At 44.8% G+C, this 17,775-nt stretch overlaps 1 protein-coding gene across 1 annotated transcript in view; it reads right to left on the bottom strand.

Moving 5' to 3' along the window:
• Positions 1-16,168, bottom strand: part of LOC115036255 (nuclear factor 7, brain-like) — a 21,262-nt gene extending 5,094 nt beyond the window's left edge. The window contains exons 1-2 of the mRNA XM_029494378.1: positions 16,067-16,168; positions 4,420-5,158 (exon numbers count right to left, since the gene is read on the bottom strand). Of these exons, the coding sequence (XP_029350238.1) occupies positions 4,420-5,158; positions 16,067-16,168 (841 nt within the window). The remainder of the gene's footprint in view (positions 1-4,419; positions 5,159-16,066) is intronic.
• Positions 16,169-17,775: the final 1,607 nt, after the last annotated feature.

Consider the following 17,775-nt stretch of genomic DNA (forward strand, 5'->3'; position numbering starts at 1 on the left):
ACTGATCAGCCGGAACATTCAGACCACCTGTTCCTGATCCTGATCCTGTTCCTGATCCTGATCCTGATCTGTTCCTGATCCTGTTCCTGATCCTAATCTGTTCCTGATCCTGATCCTGATCCTGTTCCTGATCCTGATCTGTTCCTGATCCTGATCCTGTTCCTGATCCTGATCCTGATCTGTTCCTGATCCTGATCCTGATCTGTTCCTGATCCTGTTCCTGATCCTGTTCCTGATCCTGATCCTGATCTGTTCCTGATCCTGTTCCTGATCTGTTCCTGATCCTGATCCTGTTCCTGATCCTGTTCCTGATCCTGTTCCTGATCCTGATCTGTTCCTGATCCTGTTCCTGATCCTGATCCTGATCTGTTCCTGATCCTGTTCCTGATCCTGATCTGTTCCTGATCCTGATCCTGTTCCTGATCCTGATCTGTTCCTGGTCCTGTTCCTGATCCTGATCCCGATCCTGTTCCCGATCCTGATCCTGATCTGTTCCTGATCCTGATCCTGATCCTGTTCCTGATCCTGATCCTGTTCCTGATCTGTTCCTGATCCTGATCCTGTTCCTGTTCCTGTTCCTGATCCTGATCCTGATCCTGATCCTGATCCTCCTGGAGGTCTGGATGCTGACTGTTGTTCAGACAGGGAGCCTGATCCTGCTGGAAGTCCTGGACTTGGTCTGGACCAGGTTCAGGTCCAAGTAAACCCAGCAGGACTTGGTCCAAAGCTTCAGACTGTCTCCATAATGGAGGTGGTGGGTTCCCCTCTTTCTGGTCCATCAACTTCAGGGCTAAATGTTTACCCGCCCACTGACTGGTATCCACGGTAACCAGGTAATCTGTGTTTTTCACCTGTCAGCGGTCACAATGAGACATCAGTACATCTGGAGGCTGATGGCCGTTAGATGGAACGACAGTTTAGTGGAGGTGAATATTTTAACTCACAGCTTCAGTTCCAGACTAAAGATTTTACTGCAGAGGTTTTCACTGAAAACAGAAAAGATTCTGTTTCTTTGGAAGACGACCTTCACTCTGTTTGTGTTTCCACGACAAAAGCTGCACCTGCTGGAGAGATTTCAGTGTGTGCCTCACTGCTGCTTCAGACTCATTTCACATTCTATTATATTCATTGAAATGCTTACTGGATTTGTGGATCTGAGTAATTTACATTTACAAACAACAAAATATATTTTTCATTTCCAAAAAAATACATTGAAAAAGTATTTTCACATTTTATAAATTTGATTTTCAATGTTGGCCAGAGGAAACAGGTAACCTTTGTTCTCATCACAGGATAAATTTAACTCAGGAGACATGTCACCTTTTGCAGTGCGGCTTCCATCTTGGCGTTCATCAACATATGTCAAAGGAAATGAAATATAAAAGCTGACAGCTCGGCTGCAGGCGTCAACGCTCGTCAATATTTACATAAGGCTCACCGGGGAATCAGCTGAGAAGGAGGAGCGGGCGTCAGTGTCACCCTAATCTTCACCAAAATGTGTGTGTGCCCCGGGTTAAGTTTTCAAACTGTGTTTGCTATAATTCAGAAACTTCAGGATCTGCTGTTGTTATTGTTGCCTTTGGGAGAAAATACTCACGCAACACTGAAAATAAATAAAACGCACAACACTGGATTAAAGTCAGAGTGACTCCTGAATTTTCATTGTGATAAGTGTGACATTTTCTTTCTACTGAGACCAGAAACTCATCAGGAAAACGTTTACTGAGCTGATAAATCAGGGAGGACGAGGGACATTTTCCCATAGATTTCAATACACGACTCATCACATCCTTTGGGGACCAGGTCTAAAAAGGCAAGGTCCTTCATGAAGACTTAACTGCAAAGGCCAAAGGATTATAAGACATTCAGCTCAACTTTGGTCTCCACCGTACCATCACATCAGATTGGTTTTTGTTGCCTAGCAACCAGGTCCAGGAAGGCGGTCCCTGTAGAACCAGCTCAGCAGCCTGACAGGAAACAGTTGGTGTGAGTAACGTTCAAAGAGCGACCTGCTGAGAATCATTTGTTGTTTAACCAAAGAAAGAAACACAACAAATCACAAAAACACACAAAGCCCGAGACTCGAACAGGCAGCAGGATGGATGGAGTAACAACAGAAAGACAAACTGTGGGCTTTTACAGAATAATTGTCACCTGCTGTGATTGTCGAGATGTTGATGATGTTTTTGTTGATAATAAACACGTAACGTCACCTTGAATGTGCACAAACAGTAAAGAACAAGCTGCAGCAGCTTCAATCAGCCTGTTATGAATGTTGGAGTGATTGTGTTGTGCTTAAGAAAAGACCTCCTACTGAAAACACACACAGACACACACACACACTGTTTACACACAAACAGGATATAAAATAGTCGTCTGGGGGAAGACACTTGTTTTCTATCAAAACATTCATAAACACTTGATTTATGACTTTGTGTGTGTGTGTGTGTGTGTGTTTGACCAACACTAGAGGTTTCTTACATTTATAATCATATTTACTTACAAGTAAATGAAAGTATAAAGATCAACAAAGTGTGTTTTTTCACAGCTTCGGCTGAGAAAAGCTTTTTTCTTTCTTTCTTCTTATTTCTGAACTCTTGGGATCAATTAATGAAGCCACTTTGTTAAAATTACACTCACTGAATTAAACACAAAAACATCGAAGGCTGCAGCAAAAAATTTAGAATGTCTATTTATTTTAATTTACAAGGCAGGTTTAATGATTTTCCTTCTCTGACAAACAACTTTAATTGGCTGTGTGTGTGTGTGTGTGTGTCAGACAGCGATCATTAGCCGACTGAGAATAAGTTAGTGTGTTATCAACATTGTGCACACGCATACACAACAACACACAAATAAATAAATGAAGATGATGAAGGAGATGCTCTCCACTTCAACTGACCCGCTGCCGTCTAACAGGGAGAGGCTGACACAGTTTTGGTGCTAATGCTAATGCTAATGCTAACGTGCCATTAGGACATCATTTCAAGTTAGTTTAGCCCCGCCCTCTTTCCCCACATCCATCCATCCCATGAATGAACAGCAGCCTGATTTTCAGCCTGTGTGAGTGTGTCATCATTGTTTACTCACCTCTGCTGAGGGGGGGCTTCCTCTATGATGAAGACTACAGTTAACAACTTAAGGGAGGGGCACTGAGCACCCCTCTCTCTCACACACACACACACACACATATTGCAGCATGTTTTCATGTTTTCATGTTTTCTTCTTGCCGTTGTCTCTTTTTTGTCTGCTGATTACCGACCTCTGTACCCACAATGCCCATGTTTGTGTGAGTGTCGGTCTGTGTGTAGACCGTGTGTCAACGGCCCAACACACAAAGTAATAGAGCCCACTGGGAGGCAGGCAAGTCCACAGTTGCTATCTGTAAATGAAGCTCAGTGTGTGTGTGGATAATGACTGTTATCTTTCCCGGAGGCTCTTATTGTTTCTCACACACACACACAGTAATAATTAGAGCTTTCAGATGTGAGGTCAGGACAGATAATCGGTCACAGAGCGTGTGCTCTGTGTCAGATACAGGAGTCAATAACAGGTCTGATGAAAGTCCCAGTCCTGGTCTGAGCTGAGGGAGGAGTCTGACCTCCCATCAGCTTGGGCCAAGAGGTCAGAGGAGCTTCTATTCCTCCTTAAACAGAATCAGCTGATCAGATCTGGATCAGTCCGACTCTCGTACTCCTTCTGTGTGTTTATCCGTCCGTTCTCATCCTCCATATTTGATACTGAAGTCTGGAGTCGGAAAAATAAAATGTGAATAGAAAATAATAATAAGTTAGTCAGAGATATAAAAATAAACCTGTAAAATGAGATCTCCATCCAGAGTTAAATGGAAAAACAAACCTGCCACACTAATCTGTGATTAGGTGAAATAAAAGGCCGTGGTTATGCGACCAATCAGGTGTGTTCCTCAAAGTTCCTCGGCCTTTGGAAAGTCTGGACCTGAACCCGACCAGGACTCTTCTTCTCCCCACAGATGGAGGTGATGACGAGTCTTCCGGATCAGGACTCTGGACCTGGAGGTTCTACATGTTGCTGTTGGCCTCCATCTGTCCATGAACTAATGGTGTGTGTGTGTGTGTGTGTGTGTGTGTTATTGCAGCCACTCTCCTCAGTCCTCATCTGCAGGTTGTTGTTTAATTGGACTCAGCTCATTAACTCTGCTCTCATCTGCCTCCAAACAGCCTCACACCAATTACTACTGCTCGTTCCACCACTCTCTGTCTCTGTCATGTTTGTTGTTGTTCTTTATATGTATGTATTGTATGTGTTTAATGACCTTTGTTCAGTGTTCAGCGTGTGATTGGCTCCTCAGGTCGCTGTCACCAAAACCTTCAGACAGTTAAAGCTGCTTTACACGTTCATCTCTGATATTTAGTTCCAGTGTTGTGGTCACACACAGACCTGTATCTGAGGAGTCGACGGTTCTGGCTGCTTCATCCCAGCTGTGACGTCCTGAGTTAAAACCCTCGGAGCTCAGGACACAGAAGGACAAACTGAACCTCTCTGGATTGTCAGGAAGCTGCAGTTTCTGTCCTCGTCTCAAACTGGTCAGATCTTCAGACAGGATGAGTTTTGGACCAGCAGAGTTTGGGTCCAGAAGCAGAGGACTGTAGGAGACCACGTCCTTCATGTTGTTCCAGATGTTGAAGGTCAGGTTGCCCAGATGTTTGGCCTGGTCTATCAGAGCTCCTGGGTCCAGATGAGGATCGTCCAGCAGGGGGGGCTGCTGGACTCTTTCCACTGCAGCCTTGTAGTTGAGCAGGAATGAGACGTCTTCAGCTCTCAGCTCGTCCTCTGTGGCTCTGACTGTGTCTGAAAGAGCTGCTATCTGTCTGCTCAGAGCCTCCATCTTCTCCTTCATCCTCCGACTCTTCTGCTCCTCTTCCTCCATCTTCTCCTTCATCCTCCGACTCTTCTGCTCCTCTTCCTCCATCTTCTCCTTCATCCTCCGACTCTTCTGCTCCTCTTCCTCCATCTTCTCCTTCATCCTCCGACTCTTCTGCTCCTCTTCCTCCATCTTCTCCTTCATCCTCCGACTCTTCTGCTCCTCTTCCTCCATCTTCTCCTTCATCCTCCGACTCTTCTGCTCCTCTTCCTCCATCTGCTCCTCTTCCTCCATCTTCTCCTTCATCCTCCGACTCTTCTGCTCCTCTTCCTCCATCTTCTCCTTCATCCTCCGACTCTTCTGCTCCTCTTCCTCCATCTTCTCCTTCATCCTCCGACTCTTCTGCTCCTTCTGTGTCTCACTGCTGCATATTACAGCCTTTTCAATGAAACCGTCTCCTCAATAGGAAGGTACAGTTGTGAGCCTGTGTGTGTGTCTGTGTGTGTGTGTGTGTGTGTGTGTGTGTGTGTGTGAGATGTTTGTACAACACGAGTTTCTTTCCCTCTCTGGGGTTGCAGATGGATTGGCCACTGAAATATCAGACATTTACTCACTTCCTGTCTCCAGCAGACAGCCAATCCTTCATTCTGCTGAGCATCAGGAGGTGACTCGGTTGTAAACAGAAGTCAGACTGTATTGAAGTCTATGGGAAAATGTCCCTCCTTCCTGGTGAGTTTATGGTCTCAGTCTGAAATACAACATGATGTTAATTTTTTAAATGAAGCTCCATTTAGAGGGAAACACACCTGGTGGGGGCGTGGCTACTGAGTGACTGACAGACTGGACCATCCAATCAGGAGAGAGTCCAGAGCAGGTCAGCTCCGCCCCTCTCTCTGAACGCAGCTGGCTGAAATCATCATTATCATCCAATTACAGAAGTAATGGTGCTGTGTGCTGAACGCAAACTGGCCTGAGCTGTTGACCGTCAGTCCGTCTGTAGCCAGCAGGATTCAATCAGCACGTCTGAAGGAAAACTTGCTGCTGTTGGGGAGATATTCTGGAGTTTGAGGTTTCGCAGAGAGAAAACAAAAAAATATCTGAAAACTGTTTGCAGACTAATGACATCCAGCAGAACGAAGACTGCCTCGCTGTAATTGTTTTCTTTACCGTGTGTTTTCAGCTGCCCTGTGAGGAAAGCTGTTCTCAGGAGCTCCCTGTGGGCTCCACAGACAGATACTGAAGCCTTGTTAGAGCTTATAATGAGCCATAAAAGTGCTCAGCTGTATCTAACATGCATGTGAATATCACCTGGCTGCACACACACACACACACACACACACTCCCGCAGGAACAAATAAAGCCATATTGTCTCAGGGCTGATTGCCGTGATAATTAATGTAACATACGACAAAAAAAACACACTGAGACCAATTAAATGGGAGAGAACAACCACTGAAGGAAAACAAACTTCGAAGTTTTGGAGGCGGGAGGAACTCAGCCGACTGACCTTTAGCTCAGCCAGACTGTGTTGAAGTCTATTGGAAAACAACAAAGCTTCCTGCTCACTCCAGTTCGGACATGTTTGTTTTCAGGTTGTTAGTCGTTAGTTCAGTCGACTCTGAGTTCTTTCAGATCTCCAGAACTGCTGATTAGCTGTGTCAACATTTCTACTTTCTGTATATGAACGATTGGAGAAGGAGACTTGGCTTGTCTGTTTTTCACTTTATTAACCCCCCTCTGTGCCACTGATACTTAAGGAGTGACGTCCAGGTGTAATTAAAAGCAGCCGAGCTGCTTTCACCTCACAGCCTGGAAACATGTGGCAACTTGTTAATTTACCTCCATCCTCCTCCCCCTTCCTCCCCCCTGCATCTCCCCGTGGAACAGACAGATGGCCTGAGAGACACCTGAGGAGGAGGAGGAGGGAGATGTTCATTCAGACGAGGTTTAGTTTCCCTCTATGGAAGACGTCTCAATCACATCAGATCATCTTCACAAACTGAATAAGTCTGAAAAGGTCTCAGACGCTGGGCTGAGATGTCTTTGCTCAGGTTGAGGCAGCAGAAAGCTTGAGGTGAAGAAGCAAATCCACCCAAGTGATTAGTTTCCACTTTAGAAGCAAAGCTGACTAAAGAGGTCAAAGGTCAGAGGTCACAGAAGCCGAACATCAACATCACCATTAATCACTGATGAAACAGCAGAGACACATTTTTTCTTGTCTGTGTTTTAAACAGCGAATTAGTCCATTAAAATGTTCATTATCTGTTGCTGAGTGTCTTCAGAGGTGAACTCAGGTTAAATACATTTCACAAACACGTTACCAAGAATCTGCTCTCATACAGTTATCGATTCAGAGTTTTATTAAAACACGAGCTTTTAAATGACACGTGACCCGTCACAGTTTAATATGTGAGCGATAGAAAAAATAATTACCAATGCTATTTATACTCTGCTTTCTACAAGATCATCTTTTTTCAGTCAAAAATAACCTGCAGCGCACTGAAGATATTCATAAAAATGATAAAACAGGAAGGAAAACTCTGTTGTTAAAGTGTGAAAGGATTTTAGTGGTTACGCTTCATTTATATTCAGATATAAATATAACTTCATTATTAATTTGGACAATTAGTTTATTTTAACATTCAGGAAAGAATCATTTAGTGAAACTGGATGAAGAGAAACCAAAAATATTTCATCTTTTTGGTTAAAGTTGTGTTATGAGTCATCTGCATAGAAAGAATATTCATCCTAAAACTCTGAATTAAACAATTGAACGGACGTATTCAGAGAAAGAAAGCTGGCCCAGTCGTGATCTCTGAGGGACCCCATCTTGGAAAAATTAGATGGTGTCTGTGACATCACCCAGCGGAGCCAATAAGAGCGTCCGATGTAGAGAGGATGAGAATGGACGGATAAACACACAGAAGCAGTCAGAGTCAGAGTAAGTAGAATCACGTCTCTACATCGGATTCTCCTATTGGCTCTGGCGGGTGATGTCAATCCTGCCTGCTGAGATCTGATTGGTTGTCGTCTGGAACCAGATGAGACATAAAAAGCCGGTTTGGTTTCATTCTACTTTTTTCTAGTTTGTTTTATTTACAGCTCAGAGTCTGTTGGTATGTGTTGTTTTTACAGTGTATTGTGTAGAACATTTGTGTGTGTGTGTGTGTGTGTGTTGGATTTGTTGAATCTCTCTCTCTCTCTGTGTGTCAGTAGTTATTATAAATACACTGACATGTTGGCTGGTTAATTAAGGTGTATAATTCTTGTTGTTCAGCGCCGTCACATAAAGAGAGATGATAATAGACTGTGTGTGTGTGTGTGTGTGTGTGTGTGTTGGGTAATAATTGGATGAAGGTTGGTGCTGTGTAATAATTGGACGTCTGAACTACAAACACAGTGACAGCAGCAGCAGCCTGCCGGCTTCGTTGTTTGTTGTAAAAGTAAAAGGAACCAACAGTGGCGTTGTTTACTCCGACTGACTGTAAACACACAAAATAAACAACACACAACTCCCTCCTCAGACAGAGACACAATGAAACACAAAAACACACACACACCTTATTTAGATATTAGACATTAAACATATATAACAGAACATTTCCACCTCTTTCATGATCATCATATATGTAAACATATAAATATCATTTATACCATAATAAATATAATGTAAATAATACACAATAATAATCTCTAAAATAAATGTTTATCATAGAATATTACTTTATTAAGTTCAGCACATTAATAATCAAAATATGAAAAATGCATTTATGTATTTATTTCTCTCTTTTTTTTTAATTGTTACAGTCCTTACCTTAAAATTTTGAATTAATATTATTTCTAATATAAATATGAGATTTGTTATATATTTCATGTTTTTTCAAATTTAATTTAATTTAGCATTAAAACATAATTCCACTGAGCTTAAAATAAATAAACTGTGATGAAGCTGGTTCTATTAAAACTTTCTAATTCTATGGTTTTTAAGGTGGAAATATAAAGATGATGATTTCAGGATCTGTCAGAGACGGCGTGAATACCAACCGGTTTGATGTGCAGTTCATTCTCTGTTCTCTGCTGCCATCTACAGCACAACACACAGAATCAGTGTGCGTTTTGGATGGTACTCAGAGTGAAACACCAAATGAAGAATAAATAAATAAATAAATGTTATTCTATGACAGCGTTATCGTATTCTTTGTGATGTGCTGCGGTTCAGTTTTTGTTCTTTGGATCTGTTTCACCTACGTGGCCAAGTTTGATGCTTCAAATTTTCTGGGAGTTGCATTTTGGGAATCTTCTTTTAAATCTTCTCTTCTTCTGCTGCTTCAGGTGACCCGTGACCCGGAAACGGATGAAGATGAGTGAGCGAGTAAACTCCTGCTTTAAAACGCCTCAAACATCTTCGTATCTTCTGTTCTTCCCCGTTCGGTCGGTGGAGGTGTCGTCGATGATTACATGGCTCTCTGTCTGCGGTCAGGAGGAGGCGGAGGCCGACTTTCTGACCAACACTTATAAAAAAGGAACTTTGGCTCTGATTAAAGGCGTCGTCACCTGTCAGACCGCTGATTACATCTGCAGGGAAACTGCAGCAAGCCTGACAACATGACTAAAAGCTTCATCAGCTGGAGATGGATGACCTTCTTCTGTCTCTGGAGGCTTCGTCCACCTGAGACACACGAGACGGACACAGGAAGCTTTAAAGACCAGAGCGGGGACAAAGACAGAGATCAGTGGATGTGTGTTTTAAGGACCAGGACCAGAACCGGGACCAAGACAGGGACCAGGACCAGGACAGGGACCAGGACCAGAACTGGGACCAGGACCAGGACCAGCACCAGGACCAGGACCAGAACCAGGACCAAGACAGGGACCAGGACCAGGACCAGGACCAGAACTGGGACCAGGACCAGAACTGGGACCAGGACCAGGACCAGGACCAGGACCAAGACAGGGACCAGGACCAGAACTGGGACCAGGACCAGAACTGGGACCAGGACCAGGACCAAGACAGGGACCAGGACCAGGACCAGGACCAGGACCAAGACAGGGACCAGGACCAGGACAGGGACCAGGACCAGAACCGGGACCAGGACCAGGACCAGGACAGGGACCAGGACCAGCACCAGGACCAGGACAGGGACCAGGACCAGGACCAGGACCAGGACCAGGACCAGCACCAGGACCAGGACCAGAACTGGGACCAGGACCAGAACTGGGACCAGGACCAGGACCAAGACAGGGACCAGGACCAGGACAGGGACCAGGACCAGAACCGGGACCAGGACCAGGACCAGGACAGGGACCAGGACCAGGACCAGAACCAGGACCAAGACAGGGACCAGGACCAGGACAGGGACCAGGACCAAGACAGGGAACAGGACCAGAACTGGGACCAGGACCAGGACCTGGACCAGCACCAGGACCAGGACCAGGACCAGAACTGGGACCAGGACCAGAACTGGGACCAGGACCAGGACCAGGACCAGGACCAAGACAGGGACCAGGACCAGAACTGGGACCAGGACCAGAACTGGGACCAGGACCAGGACCAAGACAGGGACCAGGACCAGGACCAGGACCAAGACAGGGACCAGGACCAGGACAGGGACCAGGACCAGAACCGGGACCAGGACCAGGACCAGGACAGGGACCAGGACCAGCACCAGGACCAGGACCAGGACAGGGACCAGGACCAGGACCAGGACCAGGACCAGGACCAGGACCAGCACCAGGACCAGGACCAGAACTGGGACCAGGACCAGAACTGGGACCAGGACCAGGACCAAGACAGGGACCAGGACCAGGACAGGGACCAGGACCAGAACCGGGACCAGGACCAGGACCAGGACCAGGACCAGGACAGGGACCAGGACCAGGACCAGAACCAGGACCAAGACAGGGACCAGGACCAGGACAGGGACCAGGACCAAGACAGGGACCAGGACCAGAACTGGGACCAGGACCAGGACCAGGACCAGGACCAAGACAGGGACCAGGACCAGAACTGGGACCAGGACCAGAACTGGGACCAGGACCAGGACCAGGACCAGGACCAGAACTGGGACCAGGACCAGGACCAAGACAGGGACCAGGACCAGGACCAGGACCGGGACCTGGACCAGGACCAGCACCAGGACCAGGACCAGAACTGGGACCAGGACCAGAATTGGGACCAGGACCAGGACCAGAACCAGGACCAAGACAGGGACCAGGACCAGGACAGGGACCAGGACCAGAACTGGGATCAGGACCAGGACCGGGACCAGAACCGGGACCAGGACCAGGACCGGGACCAGAACCGGGACCAGGACCAGGACCTGGACCAGCACCAGGACCAGGACCAGGACCAGAACCGGGACCTTCAGATCGTCATCACCAAAGGAAGCATCACATTTGGATCCTGAGCGGTTTTCTTCATGACTTCATGTGCAGAATAATTCATGATGATTTTATTATATTGATAATCGTGGACAGAGCGTTTCACATCCCTCTGTGACCTCTGACCTCTCCTTTCTCGCCACTTTATTAAGAAGCTGTCATGCTGTCACTCACGTCCACGGCAGCCGGCAGAGCCACCACGCCATCAACAGTCTATTATTATCATTACCCAGCAGCCCCGGGGCCGCTGCCTGTGACAGCCCCAGAGGAGGAGACGCGAGGTCACGCACAGTACCTACGTTTTTGGACACGTTAAGTTTAAATCTGGAGAACAGCTGACAGGATTCTTCTGGAAAAAGTTTTTGTGAAGAAGAAAAAGTTTTCGTGTGATTCGATGATTCTTTCACTATAAAAGCCCGGTAAAGCGATACAGCTGGGGTTCTTTAATTATGAAAGGGTCCTGTTTGACAGGCACAGAATCTCTTCCTGTTTTTAGCAGACAGGAGGCAGATGGATGGATGAATGATGGATGGATGATGGATGAATGGATGAATGCTGCTGTGCCCTGCTCTGAACTGTCTTTTGTACCAAATTATGGAGAGCGTGAACAGGCAGACGGAGAGAAAGTGGCAGCTCTCTCCTTCTGCTTCTTGTTGTGAGCTTTAATTTCCCCCAGCATCGGTGCTTCAGCCGAAATCTAATTTGAGTGAAAAATGGCAATCCAGCTGTTCGGTTGACAGAGCCCAACCAAAACATGGTTTTCTTTCAGGGCAAAAACACGCGGCGGCCATCTTCATCTGCACATCAATGGCTGCTGAGCGGAGGCTGAGCTGTGCAGGGCTGTAATTACAGCGTTTCTGCATGCATGCACGTGTGTGTGTGTGAGATACACTCGGGGTAATTTGCCGTCCCGCTCCTCCTCTTTCTCTCTGACGAGCGAACGAATGCAGGGAGAATGAAAGTATTGAGGCTGCAGTGATTGGAACGAGAGAGGGAAATTATTTGGTTGGTGCTCTCTCTCTCTCTCTCTCTCTCTCTCTCTCTCTCTCTCTCTCTCTCTCTCGTTTGCTTTGTGTCATCAGGCAGGATGAGATCAACCGGGAGTTAAATACCCCCCCTCCCAAATCTATTATGCAAACAGAAGTGGTTAATTGTCCACATATTTGCATGCAGCGGGTAAATGAATTATACAAGAGCTGCGTCGCTTAGCAACTGCCCGGGGTGAGAGGGGGGAGGATGGGGCGAGGCCTGTGATTGGAGGGTTGGGGAGCGATCAAGGTGTCATGGAGACAGAAGGTGTGGCGCTTGTTACAGGAGGGAGAGGAGGAAGAATCAGGAGAGCTGTGTTGGGCTTTTTGTGTGTGTGTTCATCATTTAGTTTTAAATAGATTTGTTTATCTCCAAAATGTCCAAGACAGGTCAAAGGTCCCCCATGGTCCGAAGGTCAAAGGTCACACAGAGTCATCATGACATACAAAACCCCATATGGACCTTTAACATAGTTTTAGTCAAACGTTCTGAATCAGTACAACTAAATGAGAACGTCCTGAGCTTCCTGTTTACACCTGAGCATCCTGACTCTGCTGCTCTGATTGGCTGGTCTCAATGAGGTCACCTGACAGGCTGGCTCCTCCTCCTTCGTGGCTCAGACTGTGTCGCTGCAGGTCTGCAGGTTTATGAGTCTCATCACCTTTAATGCCGTCAGTCTAATTGGCTCTGCACTTCCAATTAGCTCCAGCTGTTAGCACCCCTCCTTAGAACCAACGCCACAATTAATCATTATCAGGGAGGAACGCTGGCGACATTGTGGGACTTCAGTTTGAGGTGTAAAATTTTTGTCATTGTCGGAGCATTCCGGGTGTCAAACAGTGTTGAAATGTGAGTCATTTAACGGTGTGAAATATGAATTATGGAGACAGAATCTGACAGAATGGAGCTGCAGCAGGAGAGAAGACCGTCTCAGCTGTGAGACATCTTTAACGCTTCAAGCAAACTCCCAGGATGCACTGCAACCATCGGGGTCCTTCTGGAAACTCCCATCAGCTGGTGGAGACCAAACGTCGAGCTAAAAGATGTGGAGTCAGTTCAGGATGTTTCTCCTGTGGAATCTGCTCTGTGTGTCAGTGTGTGTGTGTGTGTGTGTGTGCTTTAAACTCGTTTGTATGTTTGTGTATCAGCAACACACACACACACACTCACACTCTGTCCCTGTTATGTTTCCTTCTCTCTCCTCCCTCCTTCCTAACACATTACTCTACATTCCTCCACCAGCTTCCTTCCTGCCTCCTTGTTTCCTTTCCTTCCCTCTTCTGTCCTCTCCCCCTCTCTGACTCTGCCCCCCCTCGTCCCTCCTGCAGTGTTGCGTGCTAGCTGCTCTCCTCTCCGTCCGGCTCGCTGCGCTGACGTTAACATGCTGTGACATGTTACACTGAAACTACTTTATGGAATCAATATTAAATTCACAGTCTGTGACACTGAGGGCAAAACACACAGTGTGTGTGTGTGTGTGTGTGCGTTACTCTGTTTCTGAGGACTGTGCTGTTTTTTCCAGCTGTTTTTGTGTTAATTTTCTTTTTGTATATATGTGACGTGTCGTCATCCTCATTTTATAAACTGATAAATTCCATATTTAGTATATCCATATACATATTTATATATAAATGTGAGACATAAACACAGTGAGTTAATTTGACTGACTGAATGAAGTGTAGAACATTACAGATGTGTTTTTATTCTATTATTCATTGTGATTCTTTGTTTATGTTGTGTTGGACATTTTTACAGTTAAACTGTTATTCTGACTCAGTGAGCACGACTGATTTATGAAACACAGATTTGTTTTGCAGCAGGATGATGAGTCGGCAAACACACACATCAACAAAACTGCAGCTGTGTTGGTCTGTAAGAGCCTAAAACAGACTTTAACACATTAAGGCTCATCTGTTTTTTCATCCAGTTGTGTGTTCACTTTTAAAAATGTCACCATCAGTCCCCGAGCCTCTAATGATGGAAATATCAACATTTCTTGTTAAAAATCTGATTCTGTCACAGAGAAATAAATAAAAGCTCCACAGATCATCTGATGATGGAGGAGACACTGAAGATGACCACGGTGAGAATTCAAGTTTAACATCAATTTAACATTCATTCAGTCGAACAAATTCAAATTGATTATTCAGTTTGTAGTTAAAACAGCAAGTGTTTTTTTTTTAAGAAAATACAATGAAACATAAAAAAAAAACAAAGAGGTAGAAGGTCCTCACAAGTCAGGATTATGTGTTTGTGTCCAAGGATGAAGTGAAAGTGTGTATGTATGTTTAAAGAAATGTGTGTTGTGTGTGTGGTTACGGCTTTTCATTCAAGTGTGTGAGAGAGTGAGAGGTCCTGTGTGTGTGTGTGTGTGTCTGCGCGGTGTCCTGGGAGTGAATTAGAGGCGAGGCAGTCATGTTTGATGCCGAGGTCCTGACATCGATGAAAACACTCTAAAACGACACACAAACTCTGAGCAGAGGGAGGAAGGAGGGGAGGAGCCAAGGAGAGATGGAAGGAAAGGAAGAAAGGAGGAGGAATGAAGAGGAAGGACAAGAGGAAAGGAAAGGAGAGGAGAGGAGGGAGGGGGTTGGAGATTCTGCAGTGGATAAAACATGAAACACAAACTCAGACCACAGAGGTGTGTCACCAGGTGAGCCACTGGGCGTCCGACACCAACAGGAAGCGAGAGAGAGAGACAGGAAGTGATGAACAAACATGTCATCAGATCAACAGAACACAAAATCATAATCAACCGGAGGAGCCGTCCGAGCTGAAGGACGCTCTCTGATGGTCACGTCTTCGTGACCTTTTAGTTTGGTATGAATTATGCACACACACACACACAGACACACACAGCATCAATATTTATGAACAATCCCGTAAAAAGCTGAAATTGTGATTTATTAATTGTGTCACCATGAATTTTTCATTTGTGCTCTTATTAATGCTGATTAACCAGCAGGACGACATCACACTGATGTCATAACCCAACACTCCATCAACAAACAAACAAAACACACTTCAGATATTGATTTGACCATTTTCTAATATGTGATGTTTTAATGGGGTGGAAGGAGGCGGGGCTACTGTGTGACTGACAGACTGTACCACCCAATCAGGACACAGAGAACTGGAGACTGACGTCAGGAAATGAGATCGACAAATTAGAGTTGTGTCAAAATTTGAACTGAATCCTCACAGATGGTTTTCATTGTTGAATTTGTGTGTCTGCAGATGTTTGTGTGTTTTTATTTATTCACACATGTACACTCTGAAGAAGATTACATTTCACTCGTCACATCGATCCATTCGTGTGTGTTTGTTGTTCCCACACAGACTCCCGTGAGGTTCTGTTGATGCATCGAGTGCAAAGTTACACAACACAACACGACACACACACAACGAAGGACGAAGGCAGGAGTGTGACCAGAAGTGTGTATTTTGTGTGTGTGTGTTTCTGCCTCATTGAGCTGTAGCCGAACCAACAAGACTGACAACAACAACAACAACAACAACAACAACAACAACAACAACAACAACAACAACAACAGCAGCAGCAGCAGCAGCAGCAGCACTGTCTCCATCATCAACCTTCCTCTGATGGGAGCTCCGTCTGCTCAGCATCCTGAGGTTTCCCTGGACCTGGACCTGGATCTGGACCTGGACCTGGATCTGGACCTGGACTAGGACCTGGACCTGGATCTGGACCTGGACCTGGATCTGGACCTGGACCTGGACCTGGACCTGGACCTGGACCTGGATCTGGACTAGGACCTGGATCTGGACCTGGACCTGGACCTGGACCTGGACCTGGATCTGGACCTGGATCCGGACCTGGACTAGGACCTGGACCTGGATCTGGACCTGGACTAGGACCTGGACCGATCTGAACCTGATGGATGTGCAAAGCATCATGGGCACACATGTGGTGATGTCACCAATGTTGAACATCTGTTATTCTAAATATCAACAAGACTGAAATCATGAAGAGACACAAACACACACAAACACACACACAGACACACACAGACACACACAGGCAGAAGGAGACAGCAGCCATTGAAACCTTGACATTGTGGCACCAAAAGAGACTAAATGTTTTTTCTGTCCTGCTGAGACATTATTCCATTTATACCATTGACGCACACACACAGACACACACACACACACACACACACACACAGTCATTAATGACACAGAGGTCTGAGCTGAGAGCTGAAGAGTGACAGACAGCTCGTTAAGATCGTCATCATGCTGAGGCCTGGACCTTGTTAGTGCAACACACACACACACATACACACACACGCTAACAAAACACACTCAGAGTGTTTTTTCAGACATGCTGGGTTGAGGCCCCGGGCTTTGTTACTCAGACTGAATAGAGGACCCTGAGAGGCCTGAGTGTGTGTGTGTGTGTGTGTGTGTGTGTGTCCTGAACCTGAAAGTAGTTATATCAGATTCTAGTTTAAGGGACAAAAAAGTTGATTCTAAATTAACCAGAAACCAGAAATAAAATGTAACTTTTATTTTACACAAACACAGCTGTAACATTTCACGTATCTGAGGTTAGTTGGAGAGATTTCATTTTGTTTTGAGATACTGATTTGAAATTGTGACGGCAGATTAACACCATAATTTTCACAGAACGTAAACAACAAACTGAAAAACAGAGAGAAACAGAACCGGCCAAAAAAACAAACATGATCTCAGCGTTTCAGTGGAAAATAATTTACATTTATCTTAAAAAAAATCCAATAAAATTCATAGAAAATAAAGAAAACAATAAAAAATAAAGAATTTAAACACACACACAAGGTTTTTTGTAATTAAAAGAAAATTATAAATGAATGATGTCTGAAATATTTTTTGGGAAAGTTTATTCACATGAATTTATTTCATGTGTTCTGAGTTTTATTTATTTGTGCAGTTTTCATGTTTTAATAGTTTTTGGCTCCCGGACTAAGTTACAGTAATTTAATTTAATTTTGGTTAATTATTTGATTTAAATATTTTCAATTTTTTTATGTTTTTAATCTTTATCATACTTTCAGTTTTGTCCACATGAATTAACATTTTTTTATTTCTAATATTTTTCTCTTTATTTGTTCAGATTTTTGTTTTCATTATTAATAATACATTTTTTATATTTTTTTACAATCCTGACGGAAATATGTTTGACTTTATCCCAAACCTCAATGAATTGATTTTTGATCATTTTGTTTTACATTTTCGTAAAATCACATTGTTCAGACGTTAGATATAGTTTAGTTTATAGTTTGTTTGTTTTTTTTCCACATGGGGGAATGAAGATGAATCCGTCTCAGAGACGAGGAGACAAAGAACTCGGACCTCTCCAACATGAAACGGAGAAAACGAAGGACTGTGTGAGGATCATGGATGAAACATGGGTCACATGGATCTGTGATGAAACAGAGACAACTTCCTTTTATTTACATCCGAAAGCACTCTGGAAATTTAGGCGGGATAAAATCAGATGAAATATTCAAATTTTACTGGAC

Source organism: Echeneis naucrates, chromosome 22 (genome assembly GCF_900963305.1).
Source record: "Echeneis naucrates chromosome 22, fEcheNa1.1, whole genome shotgun sequence".
Lineage (NCBI taxonomy): Eukaryota > Metazoa > Chordata > Actinopteri > Carangiformes > Echeneidae > Echeneis > Echeneis naucrates.